This window comes from Paramormyrops kingsleyae, chromosome 3, assembly GCF_048594095.1.
Source record: "Paramormyrops kingsleyae isolate MSU_618 chromosome 3, PKINGS_0.4, whole genome shotgun sequence".
NCBI classification, from domain to species: domain Eukaryota; kingdom Metazoa; phylum Chordata; class Actinopteri; order Osteoglossiformes; family Mormyridae; genus Paramormyrops; species Paramormyrops kingsleyae.
This window is the reverse complement of record NC_132799.1, coordinates 11637832-11660019: the sequence shown is the minus strand read 5'-3', so window position 1 is coordinate 11660019 and position 22188 is coordinate 11637832. Positions and strand designations below refer to the sequence as shown.

General features: G+C 37.4%; 1 protein-coding gene across 2 annotated transcripts; it reads right to left on the bottom strand.

Annotated features, from left to right (window-relative positions):
- Positions 1-676: 676 nt before the first annotated feature.
- LOC111858376 (gamma-aminobutyric acid type A receptor subunit pi) lies at positions 677-20843 on the bottom strand. 2 transcript variants are annotated; one of them, XM_023840127.2, is made up of 10 exons: positions 20674-20843; positions 14974-15066; positions 8363-8475; positions 7462-7529; positions 6986-7203; positions 6699-6781; positions 5597-5734; positions 5121-5273; positions 3505-3698; positions 677-2707 (listed from the first exon to the last, which is right to left on the bottom strand). In XM_023840127.2, the coding sequence occupies exons 2-10, from the start codon at positions 15033-15035 to the stop codon at positions 2420-2422; spliced, it is 1317 nt and encodes a 438-aa protein (XP_023695895.1). In that variant the 5' UTR covers positions 15036-15066; positions 20674-20843; the 3' UTR covers positions 677-2419. The 2 variants fall into 2 exon arrangements, with proteins under 2 accessions (XP_023695895.1, XP_023695902.1); XM_023840134.2 differs by having other exon boundaries at positions 677-2704.
- Positions 20844-22188: the final 1345 nt, after the last annotated feature.

The window sequence follows — 22188 nt, the reverse complement described above, 5'->3', positions numbered from 1 at the left end:
ATCCGTAATTTACTTGTCATTCCAAATGAACGCTCTCGGACTTGGGTGGAGGACGACGTCATACAGGTGCACACACAGGCAATTTAGTAAGCTCAGTTAACCTCGGCATGCTTTTGCACTGTTGGGGAAAAACAGAGCACCTAGAGGAAACCTTACAATGACATGTGGAAAACCTGCACACACGGAGGTGTGGTAGAGACCTGAACACAGGTGTGAGGCAGCAGTGTAACCACTGCAACACTGTAGTTTCCTTTGACTAAAGCTATACAAGGGCATGCTGCCCTACAGTGTTGACAATGCAATACCGACAACAACCAGAGGGGGAGCTGAACCACTCTCAGCGCAACTACTTCCAGCCCAACTGATCTTGTATGCTATTGTGGGTTTCATCTCATAGGTACTGTAGGATGTGTGTCATCTGACCTCTGACCTTCAAATGAAAAGATTATGCTCCCTAACTTGTTTTGTGTTTGAACTCATTAAACAAAACTTAAGGCTCAATAATATATTTTAATCCATTACATTGCTATACCTGTTATTTAGTGATATATGCCGTAATTAGTTTCCATTAGATGTAATTTGTCTGTTCCTTTTCCCACACAATTACCCAGACATGTCTTAGTATTTTTTTAAATTATATTTAATAGTTAAACAACAAATAAACATGCAAAATTTATCAATGTATTTTAAAGAAATTTTAATAATAACAAAATACATATTATATTACAGTACAGATATATCTCAAAGAAGATGACTGAGGGGTCTGTGAGAATGTTCTAGAACTACCACTGGAAGCTGGCAATAATTTGATACACCCAGCAACGGAGGTATATAGTTTATTCTTTTAAAATGTTAACCTGAAAAATGCCGGTTCTGTTCAATTAGTATTGTCTTAGTTTTTGTCTAAACTGAGAAATAGTGGCCACCAGGATCATCTTCAAGATACATTCACTGTGAGACAGTTATACTGCTGTGTTTTGGTAAACCTTATTGTATTATAGAGAAAATGCATATTTGGAAAAACAGCAATGAATGAATGGAAAATTCAAAAGCTTAGAAACTCCCATAAACTTTATTTTTATTTCAATGTCTTATTTTATAGCTTAAAAGGACACAAATGAATGAAATCTCTTTTTATAAGGTCATTTTTTATATGTTAACCCTTTATCAATAAACATTACCCAATTTATAACCAATTTATTAAAATCAGTGACTTAATGTGATTTGTTCATTCACCAATGAAAAACGTACATATAATATACTCTAACATTATTTCACCTTAAAGCATAATTTGAAGCTAAAGCATAAATACAGATTTTAACTGTCCATGTAGCAAGAAAATATCTTTGCTGCAGGACCTTTAAAACTTATGCAAGATGCAGCTCTTATATAAATACAGATTTAAAAACACATTATGTTATTGTGTATAGGCGAGATTATCATAAATTATACATAATAACTTTTATAATTATGAGAAGTTTATTTGACAGGTTTAAAAATCATACTTGAAAACAAATCATAATAAATAAACAAATAACTTTCACCATTTGGAGTATTTTTTTAAATACTATTTTTTTTAAATTAATTTTTAAACAAGAATAAATACTAAAAAGTATAAAACATTATGTATGTGGAAATTCCGGATAATAAGGTTGTTTCACTAGGCAGAAAAGGCTACCTACAGAACAAATATATAGAAATGATAAAGAAGCATGCATAAGAGTGTAAAGTTAAGCAACTTAGATCACTAATGAGTTCCATACTCTCATTAAAGCGAGCCTAGAAGCTAAAGGTGCATTTATATCCACTATACTTCTACTCTCCTTTAGAGTGGCAGATGAAAAATATATCTATAATGCACAACAAAACAGAAACTTTAATTTATCATGCATAGAGTAAACAGCAATGCAGCATTATACTCCTGCTGTTTTGGATAAACTGTGTTTCTTTCAGTGAGTCTTTCTCATAACTGAATTGAAGGTGTCAGATCAGTAGTGTAACAAATTTGCATTGCACTTCAACATTTATATCTTTGGTCCTCTCATTTTCTGGGCAACATGTACATATGTAAAATGTATATGCCTCAGATCATTTTGTCCTTTAATCTCTAAAATCTCTATAAACTCACAAAGGAAAAGAAATAAATAATGATTTCAATATGTATTTTTTATGAAGAACTACTTTCAATAATTGAAAAAATACTCTTGCGCTTTTCATTTATCAACCCAATCCAGACTGGTTCTAGCAGTCCTCAGTAATGTTTGGCTGTCAGCATCACAGCATGCATTTTGATGATACACTGAGGGACTTGTCACTCACCACACACCAGAGTGATGCTAATGTTGGAGGGGCGGGGCTTTTGTTTTTAAACAAGGTCCTATAAACAGTTACTGGACTCACAAACGCGTACATCCAGATGTTAGAAGTACAGGTAGTAAGTCCAGTAGAGCAGATTGACGAGGATGAAGGACAAAGGGAAGGAAATGCGGGAATAGTTATCAATGTAGTACGGATTCTCAACACGACAGCAGCTAATGAGGTGTGCTGCCCCCTTGAGGAGAGACAGGGATTTCCCACAGCAGCCCTGCACCTCATCCTTATTCTCAGATCCGGATGGACTTCTCTTGGAGTGATGAGATTCGCTGGCGATGGTCCTGACCGTGCCGTTCACATCGTGATCACAGTCCAGCACACCGTGTCTACACTGCTGTGAAGGTGGGAGGAAAACATCAGAGTCCCTGACTATATGTCCAGCATAGAACCTGCTAGCTTTGATTAAGGTATTATAAAAATGCAAAAAGATAGAATAAAAATGTCTTCACTGATAGCTTGCCTGGGCTGAACTTCCAAAGTCTCCCTGATATGTGGCTTGCCCCTCTCATTGTGTTAGTATCTACGTAACAGCAGCGGTCAGTGTTATGATATGTTGTATTGTCCAGCCACTGTCTATTCCAGATGTTACAGATCCAACCCAGGATGAGGTGCCAACCCATTGCAGGGCACACACACCATTCACATCTACTGACATCTTGGCAACTTCAGTTCACCATAGCATCTATTTGGATTATAGCGAACGCTGGAGAACCCAGATTAAATCCCAGGATGAAAACAGGGAGAACATGCAAACTTTACAAAGGTAGAACCTGGGTAGAGATGCAAACCCCAGTCCCAGAGGTGTGAGGTACTGTAACAGTGCTAACCACTGTGCCACTGTACCATCCCCGTGATATATTGTAATGTTTACAATAATGAAGTAGATTGAAATATTCCAGTATGTAACATGGCAGTTTATATACAGAATGAAAAGACATTAAGACAAATAATGCAGAGATGGGGCACAAGATATGCAGCAATTATGCTTTACAATAGCGACTGATAATAACGGTCATACAGTAAGAATGAGTTTCACCATTGTATTTATACTGGAGATACATACTATGTAGACAAGGATGATGATGCTGATGATGGTAATGACCCTCCGTGATGATGGTGACAAGGCCTCACCGTGAATGTATTCTGGGCACCGGAGTGCTGCAGGGTACAGAAGTGGGCAACAGCATACTCTATCAACGCTCCGAAGATGAAGCTGAAGCAGATTCCCAGGTACACATCGATGGCTTTGATGAAGCAGTTGGCATTGGGCAGGGAGGTTCGAGCTCCCATCATCAGCGTGGTCATGGTCAACACTGTGGTCACCCCTACAGAAGACAGCACCTCTCATATGATATGCCGCGTAAGAAGGTCACAAGATTTATATTACACCATATGTTAGTGCTGTAACGTGCTAGAGTAGGACACCAAATAAACGCTTAAAAATGCCAAAAGCACATATACTCTATACATATACAGTACTGTGCAAAAGTCTTAGGCTGTTATAGAAAATGCTCTCTGCCTTCCTTCCCAGGTGTCCGGACGGCGCCTGGGGCAGTCCTGGTCCAGTCCCATGGAAGGGTGACATTGTGGATGTGACAGATGAACTGTAACATTGTGGGTGCAGACTTCAATCTGCACCCTGCACAGGCCGGCATAAAGGATCGAGTCATTGATGGACTTTGGCTTGACTTGATTATAGTTTACACCTTGCTTTTGGCAAGTAAGCCCACTCTTTTCTTTCTCCTATAATGCTAGCATGTCCGGGGGTTGGGCAGCCAGTTGACCTTGGACCCCCAGGGGTTTTTGGTTCCTCTCCTCCATTGTCATCTGGTTTTCTTTTATTTCTTTGCCTTTCCATTTCCCTGTTTTTGTATTGTTCTCTCTTTGTGACATTGCACTGTTTCACAACATACCCATGTAAAGCACCTTGGGATGACTCTGTTGTGAAAGGCGCCCAATAAAAGTAAATTGAATTGAACTGATCTGATTTGAATTTAATTGAACTGAATTGAATTGAATTTAATGTTTAAATGATCTTTATGTTGGTGTAAAACTATGATATTATGTCTGTCAAAGTGTTAGCTTAACCATTTAAAAACCAGCAACAATCGTCCAACACACCCATGTACTTTTTGACTTGACCGCTACCCCATCTTCTATGGCTAATCAATGCCTCAATTACATTTTAAGTGAATTTAGTTATTCAATTAAGACAGTGTTTCTCAAACCAGTTCGCAGGCATCCCCTGACATCCCATGTTTTTACTCCCTCCCAACTCCCAGGGAATTGGGAGAGAACAAAACATGGACCGTCTGGGGATGCCTGCGAACTGGTTTGAGAAACACTGAATTAAGTGAGCTGATCCTGAAATATAATGAAAACATGGAATGGCTGAGGTGCCCCTGAGGAGAGGTTTGGGAACTTAAGTAGTATTCATCTATCCATGCAATATGTCAGTAGTTTTTTGGAGAACAAAGGAAATTTTTATTACTTTTTATTATTGCTCAAATTACTCATAATTTGCATCTGTTCTAATGTTCAACTGCACTTTTTGTTTTGAGCACATATAGACTTATTGCCCAGATAAATAGCTTTATTTCCTTTGACTGCCTAAGACTTTTGCACAGTACTGTATGCACAGGTGCGTTTTGAAGCACATCTTGAACTAAGTGCAGTTCATAGTGCAAAGGTACTGAAAGATGGAGCACCTGTCCAGATGCATACTAAGACATAATATGACGGGGTACCTATACAAATGCGAGCAGGAACAGAGGACTGACTGATCCAGAAAGACACCCATGACAAGACCACCAGCAGGCTGGAAGGAACATAAGTCTCCAATATAAAGTAGAGAATGCTCCTCTTCAGTTCAAAGTGGAAGATCAGTTTGGGATAACTGCCTACAATACATAAAGTAACATTAAAAAAACACCAATCCAGTTACAAGCTTTAATTTTCCATATTTTACTATTTATTCACTTGCACACATTTTGAAGACAAAATTGACAATAAGAATAACTCTGCCAGTATTTATAAATGCAAACAGAGAGTGCAGATTCTCAAGAAGAGAACAGCTAAGAAGGTGTGATGCCCCTTAAGTAAGGAGAGACATGGGTATCCTGTAGCACCGCGGCACCAGGTCCTCGTTCTCAGGTCTTCATGGACTACAGAGTGCAGAGTGGATTTCACCAATGAAACGCTAAGCGCTGGACCGGAGCAGTACCTGTTTCATAGATGGCCTCTGACACAGAGGTGTAGTGATCCTCCACAGTGTACTGCGCCAGGCGGAGAGAGTCTATCCCGCTAACAGAATCATTGCCTCTGGTCCAATAAAACATCACATCATTGATGTTATAGCCCCCTGTAAAAACAAACAAAATATATATACAGTATATAGTGATATATATACAGTATATCACATTAATAACTCTATCCATATTTCTAAACACACATTTAATCAAACCACTTGATGGCACAGCATATTTTTGCACAGTATTTCTGAATATTAAAATACCATAGAATGCTATGGCATATCAACCCGACAGTGGAGAAAAATTATTTTTAGAAATGTTATCCAGCTTTCAAGTAAGTAGTAACAAGGGCCAGAAAATGAAGGATATCTTAATAATAAAAGACTTGTATCTAATTTTCATAAAATGTAATAAGCCACTGTAACTGTACTGATATAGAAGATGGATGGATGTTCTGAATGAAGAGCATCTACAGTGAAAAATGAGACATATATGACTTCTGTCCTCTAGAGGGTGCTACAGATTAACTTTTTTTCTTGTATGTTATGGTGGATCAGAACAATTCACAATGCTTCTTTAATGCTCCAACAATGAGTTTCATCATTAGGTGAACCTATCTAAATCTCTCATAAACACTTTCCATGTTTTGCAAAGGGTTGGATTACATTATGAAGGGATTTTGATTTATGCTTTGACTACAAATGTATGTCACTCAGTCCTACACCATTCCAGTAATCCAAATTTGCGATTTGTGGTTAGGCTTATAAGTAGTGTAGAGGTAAAAAACTTGCCGAATGACCAAAGTACTTGATAGAGCTGGATAAATACCTTTAAACAATGCTGTAACGTGGGACACATAAATGCACCACCATAATAATTAAAGTGGGCAACAGAAAACAATACTAGAGTTTGCTAAGAAGTGGACAATGTGAAGACACATTGTGGGGAGTTTGTAATCTCATAGAGTCATTTCCTATTTTCCATGAACCACAAGTTCCAAAAACATATCTGTCACTTTAAATCCTGTAAACCGGAATATGCCTCGGCTTTGCACATGATGTAACCTGTCCTTACAGCTTTCGAGCTGCAGTGTGCAGGTCTGCTTGTCCATAGGATATTTGGTTAGATCCATATTGCAGGCCACAGTTGTGGTGATCCTAAATTAAAAAGCAGACACGGCAATTCATTGGCAAGTAACAGATTTCATCTAAGGATTAACAAATGCTATTCTTTACCATATCTATACATTCAATTTTCTATGCAAAAAAATACAGCAATATGTCTATTTTAATATTGCTTAACTTGCACTAAATGTAGCTCGTTTTAATCATGCAACAATCTGTCAATAAGAACTGACACACCTTAGTGCATAAAGAACCGTCCCATTGGGAAATATCCTGATGAGTCTGTTCTCCACTGTGATGTCATGGAGGAAGGATTTCTTTGAATCGACGATGAAAGTGTCAGGCACCCACAGAAGCTCCACCAGCCGTCCATCTAAGCTTAGGCTCTTGTTTCCGTCAAAACACAGGCGTTCATCTGTCCACCGCTGTCTCAGGAATATAGTGGCAGTATAATCCTGCAGAAGCACAGGGGGAGTTTGTTACATAACAATATATTCATGGGTTATAGTACCTCAGGAGTTGTAGTTCAAGTAATGTAAATTATATATAACAATGTATTCCTGAAAACAAACAGACGTTCTACTTTAACAAGATTTACTAGACGGTACCAGTTATGCTAGTCAGAATTAGAGTTACAGAATGTTAGAAATTTGTAGTCATTAGCATTTATGGATTCTATGATGAGAACATGGGTGAAGTTTGAGGTATCTCACCATGTTTATTTCTGATATAGTATCAATACTTGCAATATCCAAACTCATGCCCACTGTCACAGGCCCATCTGAGGACAAAACAGGAAGTGACATTGTTGCATTTTAACAAATATGAAGGGAAATGATACAGCATACATTAAGCAGGATGAGACAGAAGCCAGAAATCTGTTTTTTTTTTTTTTTAAACAAATTAGAGATACTAATCCCAAAGGGAATTAACACAATTATTTTCTGAAGAAAAAAAACTATTTCAAAGTGAAAGTTAAGTAAAATATCCAAGCAGGAAAAGAAGATATAAGTGGCCAAAACAACATTTTTAAATAGAAAAGACTATTGCAAGAAGGTAAATTAACTAAGTCATTGTGCAAATGACAAGTAAGAGATGTGTGGAACGTTTCCACATGACATGCATAACACCCCTTCATACATTTTCAGTTTTACTTTATACCCAATGCTCTTTTATGCCTCTTTTGTGACTTTATAATGGAACAGCATACAGTAAATGATATTTTTACAAGGCATAATCAGCTTTAGACAGACTGTGAAAACAAGAGGAATAGTGCAATAATTTTCTAGGATTTATGCTGAAATTTACTTCAAAGGATACACAGGGATCCGGTTCTGTTCTTTGTGAAAGGCGCAATAAAACAAATTATATTTCATATTATTAATCTCATTTTATTATTATTGCAAAGTTATTTGGCAATGTATGTAATCTTCTAACGAAAATATTTAAGTGTAGTTATTATATGCTATGTAAATAAAAAAAGTGAATTATTTATTCACTCAATTACACTCAAAATGTTTCATCTTGCAAAATACCAGGCTGTCCACTTTCTGGAAATACAGACAAGAGATATAGCACAGCTGCCTGATTTTCTAATGACATGCATCTCCTTACTATCAAAGAAAGGACGAAGGTATTTGTTGTATCCTTTCATCAGCTTCTGAATGGTGGGTGGAAGGATCTCTCCCTCTTTTGCTTCTGCGCTGAGTAATGAGTTCTCCATGATCCTGCAAGAGACGCGAATCACATGCATAATGAGTGTTTTCCACACTAAGTTGTTTCTGACCCCAGTTGTCCTGACACGCCCCGCAGGGCGGGGCAAACCAATTAACGTCATCGTACTTCCGCCTGTGCAGCTTCATATAAACTGGCTGGCCTTCGCAACCATAGCGAAGTATTGTTGCCCTCTAATGAGCTGTACCAAGTGTGTAAATCTCCTTGTCTTCTATCTCCTGCGTTCTGCTTCATCCTCACCTGCTTTACCTACCCTGTCTCATCCGCCTTCCCTGCCCAGTCTATCCTGCCTGCCTCACTTGTCCTGCCTGCCCTGCTCATCCAGCCTGCTCCTGCCCGCTTGCGTTTCCCTGTGTTTCTGTTCGGCATCCAGGACTGATCTCTCCTGCAACCGACCTGCCCTCACTACATCCCCGACCACATCTCCTGCCTGCTGACCTAATCTCTGTTCACTAATCAAACTTGTGATGGGATGCTGTCATTCTTTTGAATTCCTTGGACGTAGTAATGGTGACATAAAATAAGAAAATGTTGCTACAGACCCTATGAAGGAAAGCAAAGAATTTTAGGTGTATTCAGCATTCTAGCTTCTACAAAAGGAATACTATGCAAGAAATGCTTCACTTTAACTTCCAGTTTGCCATAGACTTCCAGTGACTTAGATCTTTCTCTTCTAGAGTATATGTCTTTTGTCTTCCATTGAGGTTTGTATTGAACTGAATATCTTTAAATGCTGTTACATCCATCTACGATGCTGTTCTTGAGGCTAAATATTTTTAAGCACTTTGAGCAACTATGCTGGAATTTGTGCAGAAGTATCCCAGTCCTGCCTTGTACCTTGTACTTCCCTGGATAGATTTCAGGCTAACCATTAACCCCATCACAGGTATTGTGGAAGTAGTTATAGAAAATGGATGGATGGATGGATGGATGAGCAAAATGTGGCAGTGATTTGCTAACATGCTTTTAGCCTGAGTCTTGCACAGAGGCCTATTTCTATAAACAGGAATGTTGATACACTTTCTGCATGCTTGGGTCTCATGCTCTATGCATGTATTGCTTTACTGGATTGCAAAAGCTGACTAAATAGATTGTTTCTGTTTAACAGGTTTAACGTCGCACATTATGCCAAGCAACAGTAATTAATCCACTAATGTCTTAGTGCCCTAATTGCCAGGCAGGGATCAAGAAAGTTGTCATGTCCTTTCACACCTCAGTCTCACCCACGCACCATCACTCGGTCCCCTCTTGCCAGAGAAGTGAACGGCCTTATCGAATTTACTACCCACACCCACCACAGGCTACACTCATATATAGGCACTTTGGGAACTTCAATTAAGTTCAAGTATGTTTTTGGGCTGGGGGGGGGGGGGGGAGACGAGTACCTGGGGAAAGCCTCATGACAACATGAGGAGGACACACAAACATTCCAGACACAGAAACCTGGTGGAGGCATGAACCCGGGTTCCAGAGCTATGAGGCCACTGTGCTGACCACCTCGTCAGCCCACTTTGCTTTGCCCTTCATTGCAGTGACCTGAGTCTGACTCAAGCAACTGTACCAACTTCGACTATTTGATTACAGGAGTTATAATTTGGCCAATAAATTCCATGTCTGGGTTCCCATTAGTTGACTCCTCCCCCCCCTCAGACCCATGTGTCTAGCTTAGGAAACCAAAACTTTTGATTTGTTTCAACATCATCATGTTTAATAGCACACCAACATGCACTCAGTTAGCTTTACGATGATAATGTACCATGAGGAAGACTCAGTGCTGTCTTATTCTCCTTAAAGCCAGAGTGAATAAACATCCACCAACAGTATATTAATCAACACAGCTGTGGATGATTTGCAATTAGTTTAATTACCTCTGATTAAATGGTCTTATGCATTGCTGCTGACAGTAGCTGTGAACTGAAATGCAATTCTACTGGCTAGGGGAAAAAAAACTACCTTGAAGTTCAGAAGACAAAAACCTTTCAGAAAAAAGTGCAATAGACTTGAATCCTCTGGTGAAACAGCGAAAAAGATCAAAGAGAAAACTGGCGAGGAAAAGATGCCTTGTTGACCGATGCATTAAGGGAATGAAGTTGTTCCTCTATAAATAGCACCTGTGACTGTTATTAATTAGCCTGTTTTTGTTGAGTGGTTGCTATGCAGCCAGCTGATGCATAATGGCTGCAGCTCTTATAGAGACTTCCTTTGCACGGGTACCTGTGTTTATTAATACTACGCCTCTGACTTGAAGCCTGCCCGGAGCTGTCTGCTTCACCCTCTGAAGGCAACGTGTCAGCAGCACCACATCACAACAGATCATTCTGCCCCGCGGCCAGCCCCTTGCCGCCATTCCTCACGGTACCTTCAAATCATCTTTGCGCTCCTGTCTTAGTCCCGCTTTTCTTGGCTCTGCAAAGGGGGTGCAGACCACCCCCCCCCCCAGGACAAAGAGACAGATGTACTCTATGAGCGTGTGCGGGAGGATGCAGGCAGACTTAATGATACGTGTGTGCGAATGTGACAATGCTGATGACGCCCCTGTAAAACAGGATTATGAAACAGAAGAGTGTATCTGTTTCCACACTACTGCTAGATTATCTATACTACTATAGATAATCTACTACTATCTATACTAGCTCACCAGGAAATTTCAAGAGCCAATATCACATCAACAATATAATAATCTTCAATAACGTTTTTATTAACTTACAATTTTTAGTTTGCTATTCCTGGAAGCACATGATACCAGACAGGGGTACAGCCTGGCTCGGAAGCCAGTTCATTGCAGGGTATGCAAGGTACACATATGCAAAACATGGCAAATTTGGAGGCTTCAGTTTGCTTACCTAGCGGAAACCCACGTGTCATGCATACATTCATTTGCATAATTTAGTTCATTATTTAAATAACCATAACATTCTTTAGACATTGTTTCAAGAAGCCTTGCCTATATCCATTGGTGCAATTTTACACAGGTAAGTTTAAAATAAGTAGGGCCATAGTTAGTGATGAATGGATAGGGTGGCTGAGTCTTTACTGGGGGGGGGGGGGCTGATGGCAAACTATTCATGACTTAAGCCAATAAATACACATTTATGTTGGGGGGCTAAAACAGGCCTAACGACACCCCTAAAAATAAGTATTGCATTTGCATGACACATCCTCACTTTCAATTGATTAACATATCAATTTGAATCAATACTAATTGTTATTAGATCAGGAAAAAAATCTAAACTAATGCTGAAAGGACACCTCTGGTTATATTTGTGTGTATTACTTGAAAGGCTGTCAGGGAATGCAGGGTTTTCCAATGACACTTTCCATTAATGATGACACAAAATAGGAGCAGCATTTGTTTTCTTTTGCAACAATGATGACATAAAATAAGGGTGCTGGAAATAAGGCTTGGTGGGCCGACATACTGTATAGTCCAATTATGCAGAGAACTTTGTGTTGTTTTTGCAAATGTTTCAGGGAGCTGCTGTAGTTTGGTTCAGAAAGATAGTGGAGAAGAGAGGCTTAGTAATGAGTGGGCAAACAGGATCGCAGTGCCAGCCGCTCTAAGCTCTACCGCCTCTGTTAATAATTTTAGCCTAAGCATATTTACTCTGTTAGCTGCAATACAAATTGGGAAGAATTACGTAGTGCACCAACCACCTAAATCCTTATCTGCACCAAAAGAGTCTTAATATTTAATAAAAATTTACTTTTAAGTCTAGGGAAATGCATCAATGAACAAAACATTATCCTATGTATGACCTTCCTGCCGTACTGGTTTTCATGCAAACCTAGAATTACCAGGGAGGTCTAAAGCGTGAAAAAAGTTCATACTGAAACAGACAGTTTCCATGGTTTTGTTGCGTCACAGAGAGCGAGCTTGCGAAATATGAAACGGAGAAAGAACAAAGACCTGTCAAAACATACTTCATATTCTCAGAAAGAATAGGGTTTATAAGAAAGGTTTGCAATGCTTTTAAAATCAACAAGGGTCTGAGAATTCGACAGAACGAAAATCCCTCAGCAAGGCATTTTTGAACATACATATCCTGGCTTGGTTTGAGATTTTCAACCCATTTGGGTAAACCTTTTGTCATTCACTAGTCATCCCTCTGATGATGATCATATCAGGCCTGTGGTGAAAATGCAGTTAAACCTCAGTAAGTACAGGAAACTAGAACACTCTTAGTATTACTTTTCCCGGCTAAAATTTGTACCTGCGTTACTCTTGTAACTGTCATTCCATCACCCTGCAGATTCAGAATTAAGTCCACAGATTGCAGATAATTGGGGGTATTTCACGATGCAGCATTTCTTACTTAGCTGGATAACTTGTCAGATTTAAGGTAGTCTGGGCTAAATGGACTATATCTTCATCCACTTCAACATAGCTCAGAGTACCTTAAACCTGACAAGTTATCTGGCTAAGCAAGAAATTCTGCTTGGTGAAATACCCCCTGGTTAATTAATATCACGTGCTTACTACAGTATATCTTAAATACTGCCATTGTTCAATGTCATATGTAAGCGATGAACCACAATGAGGTGTGCAGTTATATTAAAATAATCAAGGACAACCAGGTGTATGCAGCCCACTAAGCAAATTGGAGTTGATTATATTCGTATAACCGCTTAAACAAATACGGTTAACAAAAGTAGTATCTGCATATCTGGAAGTATCTGTGCAATCACATGAAAATAATCAACACCCATGTGACATTTGTGGAGCACTAAGAATTTTTTTTGCAATTTCTGACTTCCTCCGTGTTACTGACTTCTTGCCTGTGTTACTGTGACTGTGACTGTGACTGTGACATAAACCCAGTGATTTGAGTTTGGTTCTCTCTCATTTCCTGTTACAACCCTTACCTGTTTTATGTCTTTTCTTACATATTACTTTTGGATTATGTTTTGTTGTCCTGAATGAAAAGACACAGACCCTGAGCTTGGAACCCAACCCAGCTCATTCCTGTTATTATTTATATTTTATTTTTATTTTTGCATCAGTTTCTTATTTTTACTTTAAATGATATCCTATAATTCAAAAGTGTAACTGGTTGTGCAAGACACTAAAACATTATGAAGGCGTATGCACTGTATTGTATAGAACACCCAAATAATTTGGTAATGGTGACATTTTTAATTGTTATTAACAGACACTGAATAAATTAAGTATCTCACTGCTTTTGATTGGTTTGACAGTGATGCATGACTAATAATGTAATGCGATAACTGAATTGTTTGCATCCATTGTAATATCATGATATTATTTATCTTTTAAGTTTTGTGCATCTTAAAATAATTCTTAAAAAAAGAAAAAGCATAAGGTTACAGGTAAAACTAAACAGAAGTGTTAAATAAATACTGGGTTTGTGCAATAACTGTATTGCAATACTATTGGTGATTTATATACTACTGATTAATGAAAGATATTCAAAATTTTGTGTACACAATGTGTTTATACATTACGATGTAAACATAGAAATTCAGATACAGGGATAATACATCGTTTGATATTTCAGTTATTTTTCTGTTTGCTGCAAAGGATGCCTGCCTTCAACAAAGGTGGATAGTTCAGGTCCAGAAAGTAAAAAGTATAAAGAGCTACACTCACATAGTACTCAACTAGTAGGCTGAAATAACACAAACACAAAATCCATTTTGAATTGCTGTTCATCCTTCTTTGACAGTAATTCAGATGTTATTCCTCACCGTATACAGTATAACTCACTCAACAATTATTTATCCAGTTAGGATTTTCTGTGATGCTTCAGATCTAAATGTTATGTTTACAGGGCACATTAGCCTAAGATGGTCTTTTATCTCTTGAGGACACTGATGTTATGCCACATGTTTATCACAGATGGCAAAATGCAGATATGAGTCCTAAGCTTCGTGATCTTTTCATCTCAGGAAGCCAAAAAAATTCCCATATGGGTGCAATGTTGTGTGATCTTAGAATTGAAACTGATTTGATGCCAATACAAAAAAATTAAGAAACTAAGCCTCTAAAATTTCTTAAATGAGATTTGAAAAATTAAGCTCTAAGTAACATACAATGATTTTCAAAGGCAGTAGAAGGGAACACAGGAAAATAAACAACTGACTAATTATCAAATAAGAGGTTAAAATAACTAAAAAGGTTATGCACCATAAATTCTGATCACATGATGAATTAAGACATTGCAAACAATTCTGCAAACAATGCTATATGAAAACTAACTTCATTCAAAAATAAAGTTAAAGTATTTACTGTATCATTCAGTCATGAAAAGCTTGCAATTAATGCTCATTGTACAGAGAAATTAACATTAAAGAACCACATAAACCACCTCTGTATACTGGAAATGTCTCTAAAGCTATTAATAATCCATGACTCAAGTTTGTACCAGCTAAAAAAAATCTATTTTTTCAAAGCTGCCATTGTGAATATTTCAGGCAATAACCAAAACATGAATTGGTTTTCAAAAAAATCCCTGTATTTTCTCTTGACATACCTGCTGATCATGAAGGCAAAGGTGAAGATAATCCCTCCAGATTTGAAGAAAGACATTGTCATGGAAGGAGTTGAACAGGCCAATGGTGTTTATCTGAAACAGAAACAAAAGAGCATTTTCTTTGTTAAATGGTTCAAATTGTCATAAAAATGTAGCAATTAAAACATTGCTTGTAATACTTGGAGAACTCCTTATACACATACACTACACAAATGATACATTAATTAGACGCATTAATGATGCATTCATTGATAACTGGGCTCAGTCTGTAAGCCTGTGCCATGTAAATCAAGTTGTACAAGAAAAAAATTGGAAAGTTTTATTATGTACAGCCAAGGTTTACTCTGCTGTTTATATATAAATATTATTACTGTATCCAGGTATTATTCAGATAATTTATCTCCGTATTCACACTTGGGTAGACTTAGAAATTTATCAAACAATTTATATGACCCCAAAATGTCATCTTAGCTCAAAAAACATTACAAAATCGTGATTTTGTGTCCAACCACTAACCTCTGGAATAGATATTCCTACCTTTAAATAACACACAATTTGTGAGTGATCATTAGAGTTTGTCTGTCTATAGGCACATTCTACATTTGTCTGATTAACCTCCTTCCCTGTATTTGACAGATAGTTACCATAATTTTGTTCTCAAAACAGAGGCACAAAATAACAATAACATTAAATCTTGACAAATTCCTGGATAATGAGGTCACAGCATGTAAAAGAGATCCATAAGTGAAACACAGAAAAGGGGGAAAGGTAGGTAATATATTGCGATGCAAAAGGAGAGATATAAAAGCCATTCATTTTTCATCTCTGGCCAGATTTCATCATTTTTCCGCAATTGGTTTTATGTATACATGACAACTGGGAAGCAGCTTGTGAATTAGTCCTCTTGTCAGTCTTTATTAGCAACTTCATTATTAATCTTCTGGAAGATTCCAGAATCAGCATGACTTGAGATAGTATGAAGCATTTTTTTAATTTTATATACACTCACAGAGCACTTCATTAAGGACCATGTACTAATACTGAGTAGGATCACCCTCTCAGAACCTGCTTCAGATCTTTGTGGCATGGATTCCACAAGATGCTGGGAACATCCCTTTGAGATTCTGGTCCATGCCGACATGTTTGCATTATTCAGAATTTCTGCAAATTTGCCAGCTGCACATCCATGCTGTGAATCTCCCATTCTACCACATCCCAAAGGTGTTCAATTGGATCCAGATACAATGATTAGGCAGGTCACTGAAGAATACTGAAGTCATTGTCATTGACATTCGCTTTGTGACATGGTGCATTGTCATGCTGGAATTAGTCATTAAAAGACCATGAGTCTGACTCAAGCAACTGTACCAACAAATACTCAGATAGGCTGTGACATTCGAGCGATGATCAACTGGTATTACCTGACCCAAAGTGTTCCAAGGAAACGTTTCCCACATCACCACCACCAGCATCGACTGTTGACACAGTGCAGGTTGGGTCCATAGATTCATGCTGTTGGTGCCAAATTCTGAACCTACCATCTGTGTGCCTCAGCAGAAATCAGGATTCATCAGACCAGGCAACGTTTTCTTCCATTGTCAAATTTTGGTGCTCATGTGCCCACTGTAGCCTCAGTTTCCTGATCTTAGCCTACAGGACTGGCACCCTGTGGTCTCCTGCTATTCTATCCCATATGCCTCAAGGTTCAACGTGTTGTGCATTCTGAGTTGCATTTCTGCTCAGCACAGTTGTACAAAGTAGTCATCTGAGTTACTTTTTGCCTTTCTGTCAGCTCAAACCAGTCTAACCATTCTCCCCTGACCTCTGTCATCAACATGGCATTTCCATCAGCAGGACTTCCACTCATCGGATGCTTTTTGTTTTTTGCACAATTCTAAGTAAAAGCTGTTGTACGTGAAAATTCCAGGAGATCTGGTGTAGGAACATAGACAGAGGCTCCTGACTTGTGTGTTTTCATGCATTGCGCCACTCCCACATGATTGGCTGATTAGACAACAGCATGAATAAGCAGGTGTGCATGTGTTCTGAATAAAATGTTCAGTGAATGTAAGTAACTTGTACAATACCTCATTGAACAGGGTATATAATTCTGTATTATGTAGTAAATCAACTCTGTGCTCTTCAGATAGATCTACTCAAAAACAACTCAATGGGTTGATTAACTCTTTAAAAATCTCCTTAAAAGTAGTCAAGATATGATGGACTAAACCTGGGAGTTAAATTTCCCTCATTTACTATAAGGATTTAGCTATCTCCACCTCGACTTATTGTCTTTCTGGTTTTTCTTGAAGCATGTTAAATTAGTATATATTCACAGATGCTGCAGTCAGAAGGCAGGGCCTGGATGTGTAACATGACAATGTGTTATCTTTCACAGCTGATGGAACACAAGCAGACACAGAAATGAAAAACTAGAGCATACCATTTTGAATTGCCTCCTTTTTATTATCAAATTTCACCTGGACCCTACTTCCCCCGTCCAGTTTGCTGAGGTGTATTTATCAGTTTCAGCTGTCCGCACCCCCACTCCCAAAGGATACCATATATAAAAAAACATACCAATTTAGACCTTTGAGGGTACAATTACTTGTCACTGGGGCTGTACCCTCAAGGCTCTGCCAATTGTACCTTAGCTGTAGGTAAATTTACCTTCTAAGGTATAGAAATGTAATATTTTTGTACCATTGAGGGTACATTAATGCTGTTTGTAACAAAACTGTACCGGATTTGGCTCCTTTTTTTCTGGAAGTGTAAGCAGATGATGTGATAATGCAAGATTCTTCCTCATAAATTTATAGACTCCTTTCCACTCAAAATACAGGAGTCATCCATGATCAAGTTGCATGATGTCAAACATCAGCTCAATGATTCAGCTCCTATTGCACAAGCCATTCCATCACATGTCATACTATCACCTAAACAAGATGTAACTCAGGTAGGGACATCCCCAATTAATTACTGCAATCTGCTTGTGCTACTGTATACCCTAAAGTGCATTCAAGAAACATTCATGATACATTTTCTGCACATTCTTTTCTTCTGCATTATTCATTATTCCTTTATGAAAATATTATGGCATGTGCACGTCTTGTACAATTCTTACATGAGTGGCACTTCAAGAGGCTTTTCAAACCGTAGTCAGCCAGTCCTAAACACAGATAATTACTTAATTATTCCCTTGGTAATAAAGCCTTATGTCCAGTATTTCATGTAGATATTTCTTCTTAATAGCACAGTAAATTCATGCCGACAGTCAAGAATATGTATAAATCTAAATCTACCGACAAAACTTTTTTTTTCTAAATAAATTTCCCTAATGTAATATTCCTAATGTACATGAAAATGAAATACAGTTAAACTACATGAGAAGTTTTCATATTTGCGGTCATTTGCCCAGCAAAAATGTAAGTACAAATGTTTCTTTTGTTTTGCAGGGGCGGGTAGAAAACACACAGGCGGTCTTGATACTAAAAGAAGGTGGGAAATGTCATTGACAAGAAACCAACAGGAAACCAGGCAAAATCAACAAACGCATCGCAGAAATCATAGCAGCGATCCAATCAGATGTAGAGAACACAGCAGTAGTGAAATTTAATTTAATGCGGACACCTCATTCAGCTCATAAAAGCTGTGTCAGTCAATAACGGCAACTCCCATCATGTGGCCTTCACCTCTCTTGAGATATGAGAAGCTGTACCTCGTTCATATTAGTTTATGACACTTTTTGTTCCTACGATCAAAAAGCTTACAACCGCATTAAACTAATCATCTAGTGGAATTTCTCAGAAAGTAAAGTGAAATTTAAACAAGGAAATATATTAATGCATCACACATTTCCAAGCATTAGTTTTAAGTAACTGCTGATCCAATCAATTGAGCTCCAAGTCTACCCCATAGAAACACAATATGCCAGAATTTCCACAAAACATAAGTCTGTATTAACAAAGGACTGTTAAATAAAATAGACAAGATTCTCTCAAACTTTAGTGCCAAGTTTTCATTGCTGTAACTAATCGAACAGAGTAAAAGTAAACTTAGCAGTTTTATATTCAAATCAGTTTCTTTTATTTTAAAAGATTCATTTTGTTCATTCATATCATTATCCATAATGTGATTTTTTTATGCTCAGATCATACACATTTATTCAAGCACTGTTCATGTGATTGACCTGGAAACTTTTACTAGACCTATAATCATAAATATCAGCTGACCGTGTATTTATTTATTGTTCCATTCGCCTGAACCAACATACACGCGCACACACACACGCACACATACATATATACACGTATATATATATATATATATATATATATATATATATATATATATATATATATATATATATATATATATACACACACACACACACACACACAAATATATGTGTGTACTGTAGGACAATTTACACATTTATGTGGTGAAAGATGTATATTTTCATACCAATATTCCATTTTCCACAATATACTACATTAGCACAAGAAGCTGAATTGAGCTAAAATACTTGACAATTATACAGCACAGCACTCAGTAATCTGGCAAGAAGTAAATAAAATCATCAACGACAACTGAATAATTTATCAAGTTCAGCAAACAAGCACAGAATGAAGGGGTTTACTTGCTAAAAGAATCTAAAAGGATAATTATGCAAAATGACCTCAGAGCAGTACAGATACTTGTATTGCTGTTTATGCTGATTGATTTTCTTTAATAAATCAATATGTTCTCTTCATCCTTCATCCTTCACCCTTCTCTGCCTGACCTGGAGTCTCAGGTAGTATATTTCTTATGCTGTTTACTACATCCAGATCCTCTGATGTAACGGTAATGTTCATTATCCACCATCTAATCACCAGCAGTATAAATATCTCATTGCTCATTGAAGGCTAATCAGCAGAAAAACAATGTCACCTTCTGAGCTAAAAGCAACATTGCCTAAATCTATATTCTATATTGTGGTGTTTAAGAAGTAGTAGCAGTAATAATAATAATAATAATAATTTGCTTTCTTCTTAAAAAAAAATCTGACAGGAGGGGTAGATTCTGATTGTGTATATTCCAAAACAATCAGTGTTTTATATATTTATTTATTTGGGGGGTTACAGTTCGGTAGTTTTCCCTCAATGTTGAGTGGTCCAGGAAAGTATTGTTCGCAATTTCTTATATTACTCTTTACGCATGGTAGAAACGCTCAAATTCAAGTACGAAATATGTACTCTCTGATATACAGTATAGCCTATCTACTGTCCGTTAGTTTGCACTGTAGTGTTCCTCGTATATTTCATCCAAATTAACCTGCCATCAATAAAGCGAATACATACATTCATTTAAATGCATGCGTATGCCATATCTCATCATTTTAATATTTAAAATAGTTTAAATATACAAATGTTGAAATCGATCAGAATAATTAGTAACAGAAATGTTGCAAAGTTCACAACAAATAACACAAAAGATAAGTGTCCCTTCTGAATTTATTACGTATATCTTATATGGAAAAAACTACGACTTAACACCTGGCCAGAATAATACCTAAATTGAATGACAGCAATGGAATAACATCATTGTAGAGATAAAGGTAACGATTCGGCAACATAGTTGCATTTTTATTTATTTTTCATCAATTACCGATGAATCTCTTGCCAAATTAAAATAAAGACAGCGCACATATGAACTTACCTGTAGAGATGTAAAGTAGAGTGCATTTCACAAAAATTAGAAAAATAGCTAATCGAGATTATATGAAACGTTCATGAAGTTTCCCATAGCAACAAAATGAGTTAAAACTGCGAGCATTTAAAATTAATCTCTCCAAGTCGCTGGTGTGCGTAAGTCTGCCTGCAAACCAACTGAATTTGTAAGGCATTATGGTCTGCCCCCCCCCCCCCCAAACACCACAGAGGAGGGGTGATGTTGGTGTTCTTACTCAGTGCATGTCGATAATCTTTGTTACACGGATCATATAACATTTAGTAAATTCAGTCGAATCAATGAATGCTTTATGTATTCGATTTGTTTCCATGACAATACCATAACGAAGAGATAAACCTAATTATAACTCGCTAACCGCGGTGGACATAATTACGTTCATTATGCAAGGAAAGTTAAATAAGGAAATATACATTTTAAAAAGAAGAAAAAATCACTTCACAGAGCATAAATTTATCAACAGAACAAACTGTGTGTTAGATTGCCGTTTTAGACATATTAAATCGGCGGTGTTAATTTACCTTAAATTAAGGTTTTTAGTTAATTTCCAGTAAATGTGTAAATATTGAATTTATTTACGACTTTTACAATATTCTGTATTTATTAATACCATATTTATACATGCCCCTGTGTACTTTGGAAACTAAGCCATTAATTAATGCAGTGGCAGAGGTTAAATTCTCTTTAAGATTATGTTTCAAATGAGAATTGGGCTACCCGTGCCACACAATGATATCATTTCCTTTGCTGTGTTTCCCTTCCTTTAAATAATGAATCGCACCCCTGCAATTATTAAGGCAAAAAGACAAAGATCTCTAAGAACATTTTCTGATCTACATGTGAAATTGTAGTTCTGTTTTATTGTTGGGCAGTCTAGGCTTATACTCAGGGCAAGGACTGGAGCCAAATCTTCTCATTGTCCTCTGAGTCGTTAGAGCCTGGAAAACCACAAGCCTGTCTCTCTTACCCTGAATGAGACCAGTATTTAAATGTACAGCTGCAGGGAGGGACTGACTAGCCTTCAGCCATGCCTATAGGGTGACGAGATAATCTATGTCACAGAAGACACTTTGGTCACTTTGGACACTCTAGTCATCCTAGGGATGGGGCTTTTCACGTAACTGTTTGTTCCCCTTGATAGTGCAGATGACTGCTGTCCAGCAGCATGGTGTTAAACTTTTCGGTAACACTTTTACATTAACTGCACCTTCATAATGCATTCATAATGCATTCATAGAACATTCATAGGCAGCATGAGAGTACATCTTAACATCCTAACATTCCTAACATTAAAAACAAACATTACATGATTATACAATTATACTGTTTGGTATTATTATATAATGTTTGTTATTAATATATATTACAGCTGTTAGGATGTTACGGTATACATACATAATGTTTATGAATGTTTTATAAATACTTAATGAATACATTATGAAGGTGTACTGAACGTTTTTTGAAGGTGCAGGTAATGTAAAGCAT